The 15,834-nt window shown below is 33.3% G+C and overlaps 1 protein-coding gene across 1 annotated transcript in view; it reads left to right on the top strand.

Annotated features, from left to right (window-relative positions):
• Positions 1–15,834, top strand: part of LOC100914366 (contactin-3) — a 399,985-nt gene that overhangs the window by 356,125 nt on the left and 28,026 nt on the right. Inside the window, exons 12-13 of the mRNA XM_031954064.1 lie at positions 11,567–11,694; positions 13,287–13,462. Of these exons, the coding sequence (XP_031809924.1) occupies positions 11,567–11,694; positions 13,287–13,462 (304 nt within the window). The remainder of the gene's footprint in view (positions 1–11,566; positions 11,695–13,286; positions 13,463–15,834) is intronic.

The raw sequence follows: 15,834 nt of genomic DNA, 5'->3' as shown, positions 1-15,834 counted from the left end.
AGAATAGGATGGATCTGTGAATAGGTTTCTGATTTCCAGCCTGGAGAAGGTAAGTATATCTGGCCCGGGAGAAAAAAATAGGGAGAAGAAGTAAGATTAGTTTATATTTTTTAATGTCTGAATAACTTCTTTCTTTGAGGCTGAAGGATATGCTTGTCTATTTAAATAGGAATATAAATATTTTTATCTGATTGAATTCCCTATGATTTTTGTCTAGATTATACATATACCTGTTTAGACACATATTCCCCCATGTGTAGACATACAAAATATTTTAAAATAATCACTTCTAGTAGTTTAGCATACTAGTGATGAAATACATTTTTTCCACAAAAATAAAACAAAAAACCCCAACACTATTGGCTTCAAAAGACAGATGATAAAAGACCTCTCATTTTGGTGAAAAAGTTGGGGACTAAGGGTACTGAATATTGCATATCCTGTGGACTTGTTGACTCAGTTTGCCTTAAATGATTTTCTTTGTTATAAGTGGGCAGTAATTAGGAAGTGATTATTGTCTTAAAAACCAAAGGTATTAATCAAGCTTTCTATTTTCTAAGAAAATAGAAAAGAGGTCATAAATTTTATTACATTAGACTAAATTATATAACCCATAGAATTGTATAAAATGGAAAACGCTTGTTAATTGTGGTATTACAAATTATTGCCTGCTATTTTGTGGTGTCTGAGGGGGAAAAAAGCTTATTGATTTCCTAGGCTGAAAAGAATTATTACTAAGTTATAATCTATGGCCAAGCAGGAAGAAATTCCATTCTAGGTGTGCTGTGGTCTAGTATTCTCCATTTAGATGGAGAAATGGTACAGTGTGAAATGGTACAATAGGATATTTTTCTCCCTTTATATGCATTTACTGTTGAAAAAACCTGCTATTTTTGAGCACCACTAGCTAAAACAGGCTTTGTTCTCAAGTGTAATTTGCCGACCCTTTTGTTGCTGTATAAGCTTGAGATCATGTAGAATTACAGTCAAGTGTGTGACAGTCTTCTCTGACTTGGAGAAAGATAGATTTTATTTATAGCTTTTCTTATTCAAGTGTCAAAGAAGACAGTTAGTTTAACTTAAGGATAACACTTCTATCACCTTACATCAATGTTTCACGTATTTATTGATTTGTCCAATCAACTATGTTTCCACATCACAAAAAACACAAAACTTTGATCTATGTATTCTTGCATTAAAGGGATGGAATGGTGTAGTGGATAGAGACCTAGCCACAAGAAGACCTGGATTTAAATCCAGTAAGTGGAAATTACTGGATGTATGATTCTAAACAGTTTCTTAACTCTTCAGTACTCTAAGAAACCATAAGGCTCTTGGTCTTTGTCCTTCATTCTCAAAGAGGACCAAAATCACATCATGATGTAAGTCAAGTTAACATGTCCAATTATGATCAGACCCATATGAGCCTGGAATGCTCTGTCATAGATCGGACACAAATAGTCCCTATGAACATTTAGAGTGTTTTGTCTAACTTTGCACATCTCATGGTTCTTCTGAGCTGATTCAATTCTGCTTTGATTCTAAATTGTGGAGACAGTGTCAGTCTGCATTGATAAAGAAAGTTTCTTTACTGTAAAGATCTCTGTAAAGATAAAATCACCGGTCTAGTCTCCCTTTTATTACATTAGCCAATTTTCCAGGAAAATGCAAGCTTCTTGAAGGTTTACCTCCTTTGTTAGCTCCGTTTCATATGTTTTTGTTCATTTAGTTTGTCTTTGTAACTTCAGCATCTGGCAAACAGTTGGCACTTTTTGAGCTAGAGCTAGCTGAATTGACTTCCAACAGCATTTACTAATTAACTTGTCTGACAGGGTTTGTGTAAGATACTGGGAATACAAAGAGAGAGAGATCCTGGGTTCAAATTCTGGCATGGCACAAACTTTTTAAACAACATTTGCCAAGATTTAACCTCTCGTGTCTCAGTGATTCTTTCAATAAAATGATGCCATTAGACCAGATATCCTGCAAGTCCTCTTCCAATTTTATGTATCTGTAATTATAGTGAAATGACCCCCTGCATTAAAGAGGCTGGCACTCTTCTTAGGAAGCACAGATAAGTTTGGTGAAGACATTATTTTAAAAACTATGCGATTCTTCCATTTTATAATAGAGCAAACAAATTGAATCTCCATATTGCTTTTTCAGATTCCCATCTCTTCTATTATGGCCATTGTTCTCTGATGAACATGCTAGTGAATTTAGCATCTTACACACCTGGATGTTTCTCTGTGAACAGTCCTATAACTAAAAATGTTTCGCTTTCAAAATTCATTAATTAGCATCTGGATCAGTTTCAGAATTCTCTAGAGCAGCTCCACATGGATATCTCTCTCCCAAAAGAACTCGTTTTCTTTCTTCAGCACAAATCTACATGAGTAGCAACAAGATTTTCCCACAAAAATCATTGAAATAAATGTGCTAAAGCTATGATATCTCTCCCTTTTATGAATATAGATATTCACTTGGCAAGATTTTATAAAAACTAACAATTGACTCCATGGATATATCTTTCATCAAATACATAATTCATCCAAAAGAATTCTTTAATTACTATTTACATTCATTTTTACAATTTTACAATTACAATTTATAGTCATATAACACCTGTTTAGAAAGCATTTTTCTTTAAATTTTTTTGCAACAATGCCATGAATTGTACCTTAAAAGACATTATTCTCATTTAAAAAATGAGAAAACAGAGTTTAAGGTTGGTTAAGTAAGTTATCTTGTGGTCTGTAAGTGTTGGGGTTGGGATTCCTGACTTCAGGTACAACCCTTCTTCCCATTTTTTGCACCACAGATGATATTGTATTCCTGTTAAACAAAAGGTAAGGTTTATGATAGAAATAACATAATTAATTGGAATTGTGCAGCTAAATAATATAAGGAGAATATTGATTTTTAAATTGTAAGCCAAGGATGATCTTATTTTTCAAGATATAATATAATATTAATATAATAAACTTTGCTCAGCAAAAGAGACCTGCCTCATTCTATGAGCCTAGTAGTTAGTCAGAGAGATTATTACCAGCTAGAGGATCTTCCACACTCTGCCTCCATTTTCCCTGAAGATTTTCGAACCAATAAATCACAAGCACAACTCAGTTGAGCTTGTAAGTTCAAAGCTCAGAATGCCATGGATGCAAGAAGGAAAATTCTAATATCATTTCCTTAGATGCCATTTGCACATTACCTCTGAACTCAAGGGGGAAAAGAAATAGCTAAAGTCATTCAGCCAAAAGAGAATTAAAAAAAAAAATAACTGAAAATTTTCTTTAATTTTTTCTGACATTTATTTCCTCATGCATTTTCATCAACATACATTTGCCTTTTTATCTGTCATTGTTCATTCTGTAACATATTCATTGTAAGTACTTTTCTTTTACTGCTAATTGTATGCATCCATCTCTTGGAATGTGCACTCAGAATGCATCTTCGGAAACAACTTTGATGCTTTTTATGCCGCTGTTTTATCATTACAGACACATGATCTCTCTCCTCTGCTGAGAGGTAAGCATCCTTAGACAAACAGCACTGGGGCTTGGTAAAACTGGAGAAGAATAATGTACCATAGTATTAACAACTTATGCAGGTAAAAGAGGGTATTGACAGAAACTCCAGGCCATGTTAATAGGGCTTGCTATTTTCCTGCTTTGGTGGTACAAATTATGTCCTTAGAGTCAAATAAAAATACCTTCCTACAGCACTGATCAATGGTACTTACGTAGCCAACCATATGAGAGATTTTCTTTGTTTTGCAATATCTGAGAGCAATTTGTTGTTATTGTTGTTGTTCAATCATGTCTGACTCTTCATGACCCCATTTAGGATTTTCTTGGCAGAGATACTGAAATGGTTTGCCATTTCTTTCTTCAGCTCATTTAACAGATAACTGAGGCAGACAGGGTTAAGTAACTTGCCCAATATCACACAGCTCTTCAGGGTCTGAGGCCGAATTTGAACTCAGGAAGATGCATCTTCCTGACTCCTGGCCCTTCATTCTATCCCCTATGCTACCTAGCTGCCCAATTAGATGTAAATATTCAAAATTAACAGGGAAATATACAAAATAAAGATGAAGAATTTTTAGACCAATGGAGAATCTCTCTCATTTGGCAACTTTAGAAGTATATTATAAACCAACTGTTTAATAGAACATAGTAACGGGGATTTATGTTTCTTCCCACCCCCAAAGGAAAGCACTAGAATATAGTGCTTAGATTCTGGAAAACCTAAGTTTTAATCTTGTCTTTGACACATATTCTTTGTGGGACAATGATCAAGTCACATTTCAGCTCCTACCACTGTGTGAGGTACAAAAATAAGAGGGTATGTGTATGTGTGTGTGTGTGTGTGTGTGTGTGTATGTGTGCATGTATGTGCACACCTCAGATACTTACTAGCTGGGGCACCCTGGATAAATCACTTAATCTTGTTTGCCTCAGTTTCCTCATCTGTAAAGTGAACCGGAGAAGCAGCAAATCACTTCAGTGGACCAGGAAAACCCCGAAGGGGGTCACAAACAGTCAGATATGATTGAAAAATGACTAAACAACGATGACAATATATATTAATGGATTGATTCATTGATTAATTTAGTCCCTCTGGGCAAAAAGCAGCTTTATAAAATTAGAAGTTAAAATGAGTTGCAGATATGTATCTATGAATGGAGGTCCCAATTCTTAAATATTGCAGATGATCAAATATGTATTATAAGGGTAGGAATTGAGCATCCAATATTATGAATGTTTCATCTGGGCCCAATATATAGAAATACTGACTCACATTGAGTCTAGAATGCATTTTCATTCATAGGGAAAAGGTATAAAAATTTCACATTGTATCTCTGTAGGGAAGGTTTGGTTATTAAAGGTTTTCTGGGGAGAAACAATTACTTCATCTATTTACTGAATATTGTTTGTTTTTATGTTCCATGAAACGCCCCCTGGGCCTCTTACATGTTCCTGGAAGAACCAATTTAAGAACAAACTATCCAATTAGCTCTACATTGTATGATTTGTACAGTCGGAATTATTTGAAGTTAACATATTTATGTTTAAAGCCTGTTTTCTTTCTAAAGTGTCAGGCCCCACTTCTGACTTAGACCTCACCTTCAAATCATAAAAGAGGTTTGTTAGTTCAAGTAACTGCATCTTATGAACTAAAGGATTTCTTATTCCCATCTAAAATTGCTATTACTTTAGTGTTGGTATTAAAAAAAAAAAAAGTTAGATAACACCCAGAGGGCAGAATAAGGAAGTAAGTGAAATTGGCTATCTCCAATGTTCCCAATCCTTTTGCTACCCAATTTAGGGCTTATAAATTATAGATGAATTTAGAAGTAGATCTTTAGTCAACAAGGAGATGACTTCAGTAAGCTTTAGTGCCTTGCATATGGTAGGCATTTAATTAATATTTGTTGAATGAATAAATAAAATATATAATGCTTTCATATTTATCTAAGCTTCAGGGTCCATAGATTAGTTTGATTATGCAGAAAACAGACACTGACTTAAAAAAAATAATATTACTGTAATTTATAATCCTTAGACTTGTATATTTCATATTGGGTTTAATGTATGTTCAATAAATAAAAGCAAATCCCATTTATTTTAAGCTAGTAACTTAGAATAAATAGACTTAAAATAAAATTTAGCTATCTCTTGTCCTCTATTATTATTATTGTCCTCTTCCTTAGATTCTCTATGGAGGGCAGTCTTAAAGACTATTCCAGTAAATACAAACTCTGGTAAGCTGGAAAGACTTTGAATTCAACACAGATAATGATCTGTTTATTTTTCATCCAGCAGCTAGTTTTGTTAAGAAATGAATGGTTCATTTATGGAGACTTGTGGAGAGTGGACAAAAGTGAAATTTTCAACTACGGAAATACATAAAATCCATCAATTTCTATCTGGCAGAATCTTACAAGGCAACTTCTCCAAACTCTTCATGGTATAGATAATGAAACTGAAGTTCAGGAATATTGAGTGATTTACCTAATATTACTCAGATGGTATCACACATGGAATTTGAACATAGATCTTTTAAGTTATAAAACCTGTGCTATTAAAATGACTTGTGTGGTAAAGTCAAAAGAATATTGTCTCTAGCATCATAGTTTAAAATTCTGCTTCTTATTTAAAATAGTCATTTATATATAAAATAGTCATTATATATATATATATATATATATATGTAAAATAGTTATTTTAAATAGCTGTAGTGTTTGATGTACTTCCTTACTCTAAGTCTGTGATTATATGAATCATTGGATGTAAACTCAAAAAATCAGCATTGAGTGGTCATTACCTTTTTCTTAGTAATGTGAACTTGTACCAGGAACATAGTAAGAGTTTAAGAAATGTTGACTTCAAACTCTTAGCCTCAAGTTCCTTATCTGTAAAATGGAGTCAAGAAACTTGCGCTGACTACTCTAGATTTACTGTGAGGAAAAGTATTTTCTAAATTATTGAATTGATGAACTTATTCATCAATAAGAAATATAATTTTCATTGCTTTTTACTTTTGTAAGAATCTTAAATGAAATTTGTGGCATTTAAATTTACCAAGAGTGCAATGGAGGAAAAGATCACATTGGAGAAGGTAGCTAGCAAAGAAAGAGGGCTCAGCTATTTAGCTGATCACAAATAATAAATAACATTTCAGTGCTTGAATATAAAGAAAAATAAAGCTGTACTTTGAAAAACAGCATATTCTGTGAATGAGGTCTAAAAGTAGGCACCACAACTTCTATAGGATTTTTCATGCTAGGATTAGAGCTGATATTGGGAACACTGATTCAAGTGAGAAAAAACCAAATTGAAATCTCACCTCAGATACTTCCTAGCTCTATGACCCTGGCAAGTCAATTAATTTAGCTCATCCCCAGTTTCTTCAACTACTTCCTAGGGTTATTTTAACAATTAAATTAAATTATATTTGTATAGTCCTTCACATAGTACCTGGCACATGAAATGTCCCTAATAAATGCTTGTTTCTTGAATTCATTTTACAAATACTTATGATGTGACTGCTATGTACAAAATGCTATGGTAGGTACGGTATTAAGAAAAATAAAATGTGGTATTTGTCCTCAAGGATCTTTAATATTTTTAAATTATTTGGTGAGATATATAGATAAGTGTTTATGTATGTATGAGCAAATGGATTCAAGAGCTTAAAATATTTTGTTCAGAAATTTCCAATGGAGATTTCCCAGAAGAACACAGAATGAGAAGATATAAAGGAATCTACCTGTTGTCTCCTTACTCTTTTCAAAAATAGCAATAGAAATAAAAAGGAGCAAAATTACTAGAAAACACAAAATAATATTTCAAAGGTCACACAAAGAAATGTTCAAACCAATGAGGAGCTCTAACACAATGAAAAATTTTATGAATTAAAAATTACAGAATAAAAAAATGCCAGGGGGGAAAAAGTATTTAAAGAAGCTCTACAGAAACATATTTTTTCAACACATAGGAAAATGAATAAGAATGAGCATCATAATAAGATAGTACTTTCAGGGTATCTCATGAAGATTATACTTGATTTAAAATTCCTTTATAAAGTCACAGACAGTTAAAAGAAAAAATATCAGCAGAAATATCCATAGGATGAAATAAGGACCTAAATGTGAACAAGAAATTTAAGGACTAAATGATGGTCAAGTCAACAGTGTAGAAAGATTTATGATAAATGCTTAAAAGTGAATTTAAGATTATTTTAGCAGAGCTCAGAATAGTGGAAAGAATAGAATTCAGAGAAACTCAAAATTACTTGACAAGGAAAAGATTTGGAAGCAATGAAAAAAAAAAGTGATGATCTCTAGGACAGAATAAGGAGACAAAATTTTAAGATTTCTATAGCTCCCTGAAAACTGAAGAGCACAATAATGTGATCACTATATCTTTAGGAAATTATGTGATATTTCTCACTAGTGAAGATGAGACACCAATTACAAATCGGCAGATTCCTAGGACAAAAGATATGAACTAAAGATTCAACCATTCCTTATGTTAAACTCCAAAATTATATACAAATTGCCAAAAAGAAAGGGATTACATACATTTTGTAAATGCCATTTTAAAGTTCCAAAATACAGCAAATATCCTGAATGATGAAAGTTGTAATATGGTATCCTGAAAGTAAAGAATTGTGAGAAATCAGTCCCTTCAACTTCCTAGTAAAGCTAAGTTGTGTATTTGAATAATGATATTTTAAAATGAAAATAACTGAGAAATGCATCTAGAAAAGTTCTAATTTCTGGGAAGTCTTTGATTTGGAAAACAAAAGATACATTTGTGTGCAACAATCAGTAAATGCAATACAACAACTGAATCTTATTAGCCTTTGTGTCTAAGTCATTATCATAGATATAAAAGGATTAAAAAATAATACTGTAGGTTTATTAAATACTGACTGACATAGTTAAACTTAAGGAAGAAAAAAAAAAGAAGAAAGTAGGCAAAAATGAATAAATATATTTGGGATATTAACAGTTTTGTTTCGTTTTTAAGAGAGTGAAAACACAGCAAGGAAATAAGAGCAAACCCAATTCCACTTCCAAATTCAATTATAAAGTACAAATCTTTTTCTTAAATAGTAGATGAGGGATGATCATAGTGTCTTGGATTTGCATTTGGAAAAAAACCTCAGAAGCTGTCTATTCCAATACCATCATTTTAAATAATAGGAAGCCTATAATAATAAATTAAGAAATTTATCCAAGATTTTGTAATCTTAAATCCCCTAGATTTTTACAGTTCAGAATTGGCCCTCTATAACATTTCAAGACAGAATGTGAAGAACCTCAGAGACCAATCAGTGGATTGAGATATCTTGGTGTTAGCACTGCCATTTTTAAGATCCATGCATTTCATTTCCCATCACCCTAGGGCTTCTTTGGGAACAGATCTCCCTAACTGATTTCTTTTCATTCTGAAAGGCCTGAGTTGACACAGGGTTTTGTTTCCTAGGGCTTATTTTTTGCACAGTTATGGCATGGACATAATCACTTGCTGTGATTCTCATTAGATTTCTTAATCATTGAGCCTGGAATATTTGGTGTGAATAAGACTCCAGCAAAAGACTGGGGCTTTGGTAGTTAGGTGGGTGTAGGGAGGAGCATTGACAGTAGAAAGTCTTTGCTGAATTTAAGTGGGCCTTAGGTGGGCCTTGATTGAAGTGGTCCTAGGAGACCAAGCTACAAACTGAGGAAGACATTATGAAGATTATCTTGTCTTAAAATGGGTCCCTTTGACTTCTTTGCATTGACAGGATTACCTTTGAGCCCCCACATTTACCATATGCAATTAGAAGGTTAAACTTTAGATATCAACTCCTGAGGTTATTTCTCTACTATATAAGGCCCTACCTTCTCCCTTGTGAATTCATTAGGAGCTCTGCCTATCTTATGACATAGCAACTCCTTTATGAGCTTTTCTAGCTTACTAAGTATCATGATGGGATCTCTAGGAACTTTTCCTGCCTTATGGCATCAGTTGATTTCTGTCTTTCGCTGGTAATGGCAAAGCTTAGTCCTTTTGAAAGTTAAGTCTGCCACCAACAGCTTAATAAAATCTTTACTTCTTGATTTGGAGATAGGACCAGTCTATAAATTCTTCTGAGACACCTTGTGACACTGGCCCAGATTCCCAACATATTTTGGGGGTTCAACTCTCACAACCCATTAGTGTGATTATTGAGTATTTGGTGGAGTAGCTGTGAGTGAGCTGGATAGCTATATTATTAATTCACTTTCAGGCAGTCATCGTGGTCCAGTTTTTTTCTCAAATACACTGTGGACATGAGAAAAATGTCTATATTCTCTACATATCTATACATATCAATCCTGTTGCCAAGCCTGTCAGTTTCCCCTTTCAATGTCTCTTGAATAGGTCTCCTTTGATCTCACACAATTCTGGTACAAGGGATTATCATCATGTGCCTGGATTATTAAACAAATAGCCTGCTTGGGGGGGGGGGGGGGGGACTGATTTGGGGGGGGGGGGGGGGGGTTTCACCTGCTTCAAATCTCTTCTCCCTCCAACCTATCTACTATTCAGCCAGTAAGTTATTTTCCTAAAATACAAGGCTGATCATGTCGCTCCCTAGTCAATAAACTCCACATCCAGTTGCTTCCAGGATCAAATACAAAAATGCTGTTTGACTTTCAAAGTTCTTCATAACGCAGTTCCCTCCTACCTTTCTATTCTTCTTATACCTTATTTCCCAATACCTACTCTTTGATCCACTGACACTGACCTCCTGACTGTTCCATGAGCAAGACATTCTACCTCTTTTCTCTGAGCATTTTGCCTCCATACTTGAAATGCTATCCCTCTTCTCTTTGTACTATTAACCTCTCTTTATTTCTTTATATTTCACCTAAAATGCCAAATTCTACAAGAAACCTACATTCCTTCTTAATTCCAAGCCTTCTCAGTTAATTAGCTCATATTTGTCTTGTATATTACTTGCTTTGTATGCATTTGTTTGTAAGTTCCTTGAAGATAGGGACTGTTTTTTTGCCACTTTTTTGTGTCTCTAATGCTTTGCACAGCACCTTAATAATTTTGTTTTGATTGACTTGATTTTGTTGTGAGAAATTAATATTTTCTTTTTGTATTTAATAAATATTTTATTATAATATGATACAATATGTATTTATATAAATATATTATACATTTATATGAATATATAAAAATATATTATATCACATATAATAAAATAATAAATATTTTATCAGGACCAAAGTTTTTTACCTTTTCCACTTTCTCATCCAGAAACCAAAATATGGGAAAAATTTCTCTTGGAGGTTTGCCAAGGTCAAATCTAATCTGACAGTAAAAGAAATTTTTAGTTTAAGCTAATGGGTATATTCCTGTTCATTGTATTTACTCAGACAGGTAGGGAGAAAGGTTGATTTATAAAGAAAAGTGATATGAAAACTGATGTCTCTTTGACCAAGATTTGAGTTACCTAAATCACTTATCCCAAGACATTCATTTAGTATAGCCCACAGCTCTCATTGAGTTAACAGGTCAGAGTTGATTGCCATCCCTCTAGAAATTCTATTCCTTGAAAGGCAATATAAACTGCCAAATGATCATCCTCTTATTAATAACCTGCTGATTTTATTAATAAAATGATTTAAGTACCCAAAACGATGTCTCTCAAAACCTGTCACTTGTCTAAGCTTTAAAAGCTACACTTCAGAAAATACTTGGGATTATCTTGAAAAGGAACCCACGATATATTTAGCTGTGAAATGATTTTTAGTTGAAAAGTTTGAACAGCATGATAGTTCTTTCTCTATCTTGTTTTGAAAGTTTTCTAATTATGTTAAAAATTGCAGTATTTTTCAAGTTTTTTTTTTTTTTTATTTGAAGATATTATAATGCTAAGAACCCATTGCTTGCAGATGGGTGTCATGGATGAATGCTGTAACTAAATTTTATTTTCTCAAATATTTGAACTTTTATAGACCTTCATATTCTCTTTTCTTTTATCTCACTTACTCGTCCCCGTCCCACTCCAGGATAACTATTTTGAAGGATGGAGAACTCCAAATAGCCAATGTGACTAAATTGGATGTTGGAACATATACTTGTCTGGCTGAGAACCAGTTTGGGAAAGCAAGCAGTTCCACAAACTTAATAGTTACAGGTATGATGTTGTTCTTAAAGATGGCAGATATGCCCTAAATTGCACAGAAAAGCACTAAAATTAATGAAGATTTACTTATTTCAGTCATATAAAATGTATTGTGACCATTTGTCATCAAATTGTATTGTATTTCTTAATGCTTAAATATTGTGTATTTCTTCCTCTCAGGAAAACATTTTCTATCCGTTTATTCCCAGCACCTTAAATAGCACTTTGCATCTAACAGTTACTTTATAAAAAGATAATTTAATTGAATTTTCAAAAGGAAGGAGTGGGTCAGATTTTTACTCTTTTACACTATAACATAATGTCAAACAATGAGCACATTATTAAGTGTGCTTTAATTATGTGCAATTTAGCAGCAATTTTCTTTACTGTACTTTAAATTTATGGAATAAAACAAGCATCTCCATAATATAGAACAATAAAAAAGATGATTGTATATGAAACTCAAAATCTACTATATACATCTTGCTATTATTTTCAAATGTACAACAAAATTATCATGCAAATTTCTTTTTTTTTTCTCTTGTTTTTCCTTCCCTCCTCCATCCCATCAACTTAGAAATGGCTACCTTTTAACATAAAGTATTTCTGTGTGTGTGTATGGGTGTGTGGATGGATGGATGGGTGGGTGGGTGAGTGTGAGTGGGTATGAGTGTGTGTTTAAAGTCATTCTTAAGGTAATATTGCTACTACCCAACAATTTTCCAGGCATATATTTTTATCATTTTGATGTTTTATGAATTGGATTGTTTTATTTTATGTTACCTATGCCATGTAAAATACCTGGCAAACTAGTTTGGCTATCATTAAGAATTTCCTAGAATAATGAAGATCAAGCAATATTTTTAAGGAAAGAGGGCAGAACAAAAAAGGAAAAGGAAGAAGTGTATTCATGGAATAAATTGATCATAGATTATTACACCTCAAATCTGCCATTCAGTGTGAAGAATGAAGAATTTAGAAATAGAGATATTGTGATAAAAGATCTGGTCTGTTACTTGTAAAGAACAAAGCATTTCACCTCATTAGGTCTTGGTTTTCTCATTTAGAAAATGTCATGATGGGACTTCCATCTGAAAAGTCATTCTGTTCTTATTAACCTATTAACCTTATTCTTTTTTGAATGAATTATTTTAAATTCTTAGTAACCCGCTGTCTGTGGAATAATTTAAAGATAAATATCTTCATATTAAAATATAAATTTTCTCCTTACTCCCACCAGCTGTCAAAATTACTGAAAACAAAGGGTTCCACAATGCCTATCCCAGAAAATGGACTACAAGTCAATGAAAATAACAGTCATTTCTGACTATGCAATTTTCATGCCTAACTTTCATTGCAAACTTTTCTATAGTCTTCAAATACTCAATGATTTGCCAGTGTCAGTATCATAATCACACGTTATAAATAGCTCAATCTGTACTTTTTTCTATAATTCAAGCAAACCAAAAAAGTTGAGTGAAGCCCAATAAGGATAATACTAGATAATAGTTTATCTGACTATCTGTTTAAGTGATAATCTGACAGTTGTAACTTTATGAATGTTTGAGCATTTGTTGTTTTTGTTTTGTTTTGTTTTTCTCTAGAACCCACAAGAATAACATTGGCCCCATCCAATATGGATGTTTCTGTTGGAGAAAGTGTAATCCTGCCTTGTCAAGTTCAACATGATCCCCTTTTAGATATTGTGTTTACTTGGTATTTTAATGGAGCCATCACAGATTTTAAAAAGGATGGATCTCATTTTGAGAAAGTAGGTGGGGTAAGTCATGGAAACCTACTTATGCTACTAAGATTGTATGGGGCAAGTATGTATTTCTCTATTAAGAACTCTGCTAGGACTTTAAAAAAATTCCAATTCTGATTCTTCCCCAAGCACTGATCATATCAAAACATTGAAATTAAATGATGCATAGTTTCCAAATGCAGATTTTAATTTAAAATTGTAATTTTTTGAGGCCCAGATTTGAAAAGGCCTGTTTCTTTTACTCCTTGAGAGCAAGAACTAAAGCTTATATAAATGTGTATTATTGTGTATTGTAGCTAGTAGTGGAGAATGATTGGGGGGAAATTGGAAAGTACAATTGTGATTTTAGGTGAGGAAATTGTCAAATTAGATAGCATTGAAAGAAATAGAGAAACTACATTATGCTTAAAAGCAAGATAGATAATGAAATAATGAATGGATAATGAAACATCAGTGTTTAATATATCCTCAGAAAATGGCATAAGTAAGAACATAAAGAAAAAGATAATCAAATAATAGGGGGAAATGGTCAATAAGACCAAAATTATCTAAGTAGCAATTCTATTCATGGAAGTATTAGTAGTAGCCTGTTGAAAACCAGAGATGAATACTTTGAGATTTTGAGAGGTGTCAGACTGTTTTAGGATGTCAAAGGAAAAAAAAAAACTTGAGACTGAAAGTAAATGAGAATGGACCCTAGAGAGATAGATGACAACCAAATATGAGTTGCCTAGAAAACAGTCTCTTTGAGTCATAGAAAGGCCTAATGTGTAATTTTCATTCTTTTCATCTCTAAAGTAAGGGCTACTGAAAAGACCAGGTAATGCAATAATTCACAGAATCTCAGAGTAGGAAGAGATTATCATATCATAGCTATACATCTTAAAAATCTCAAAGGAAAGGTAATCTACTTCTTCCTGAAGTTTGCCAGTTCTCATTTGGTTAACTCTCACTGGTAGGCAATCTTTCCATCTGTCAGGCCTGTCAGGCCTCTGAAAATTAGTTATACAGATCTAAAGTTAGCCTTGATCTCAGATACCATTCAATTCATAACCATTGCTTGATTTTTATTTCTGCAAGAAAATGAAATTTGTAACCCTTAATAAGCATGTTACTAATAGTTCAACAGGAAGGAATACTCAAAACCAGAGAGTAGAGCCATAAGGTGAATTTGAAAGAATGACATAAAAGTTAGGTGATGAGAAAGGGAAGTTCAGGGTGCAAAAGGAAAGAAGAGGTAGAGTGTTATAAATTATTTCTCATGAAGAGGTGTGAAAAGCTGTTACAACCATATTATTTATTAGATGAGAAAACAGAGCTTAAGAGATTTGTCCAAAAACTACAAACAATAGTAACAGAGATGGAATCAGAACCAGTGTCTCTAATGCTAAATTTTGCCATCTTGCCATTACTTCCAATGATATTCTCTGAGACCAAGCAGGACAAGTCAAATCATGTTCCTATGACAACCTGTATTTGGATATAGCTAGCATCTTCCTCCCAAGTCTTTTCTCCTCTTAGCTAAATGTCCCCAATTACATCACTCTATTCTTACAGAGTCTAAAGAAGTCCTGGATTTAAATGTGGGCCTCAGATATTCACTAGATGGGTGACATTAAAAAGATCAGATCACTTGTGTTTGCATCAGCTTTCTCAAGTGCAAAATGAGAATAATAATGGAACCCTGTCCTCCTCCCCCAGGATTGTTGTAGGAATCAAATGAGATGATTAAATTTGTAAAGTAGTTACTATCTGACATTATATTAATGCTGTTGTTGTCTCAGTAGTAGTAGTAATAGTAATGGTGGTGATAGTGTAGGCTAGGTGTTTCATAATAGTAATAGTGGTGGTGGTAATAGTAGTAGCAACAGTAGTAGTAGTAGTAGGTGTAATAGCAGCAGTAGTAGTAGTAATAGTAGAAGTAGTAGTAATAATAGTAGTTGTAGTAGAAATAGTAGTAGTAGTAATAAGTACTAGTAGCAGTAGTAGTAATAGCAGTAATAGTAGTAGGAGAAGGAGGAGTGGGGTGATAGTAGTAGTAGTAATAATAGTAATAGCAGCAGCAGCAGCAGTAGTAGTAGTAGTAGTAGTAGTAGTAGTAATATATAGTAATAGTAGTAATAATAGTAATAGTAGTAGTAGCAGTAGTAGTAATATGTAGTAATAGTAATAGTAGTAGAAGTAGTAATAGCAGTAGTAGTAGTAATAAGTAGTGGTGGCAATAGTAGTAGTAGTAGTAGTAGCAGCAGCAGTGATAGCAATAATAGTAGGAGGAAGAGGAATGGGGTGGTAGTTGTTGTAATAGTAGTAATAGCAGCAGTAATAGTAGTAGATGGCACAGTCTTAAGGCCTTTGCTGTCTTAATCAGTTTCCTTTCCATTCTTTTT

Source organism: Sarcophilus harrisii, chromosome 1, assembly GCF_902635505.1.
Source record: "Sarcophilus harrisii chromosome 1, mSarHar1.11, whole genome shotgun sequence".
NCBI lineage: Eukaryota > Metazoa > Chordata > Mammalia > Dasyuromorphia > Dasyuridae > Sarcophilus > Sarcophilus harrisii.
This window is presented reverse-complemented; position numbering and strand designations above follow the sequence as displayed.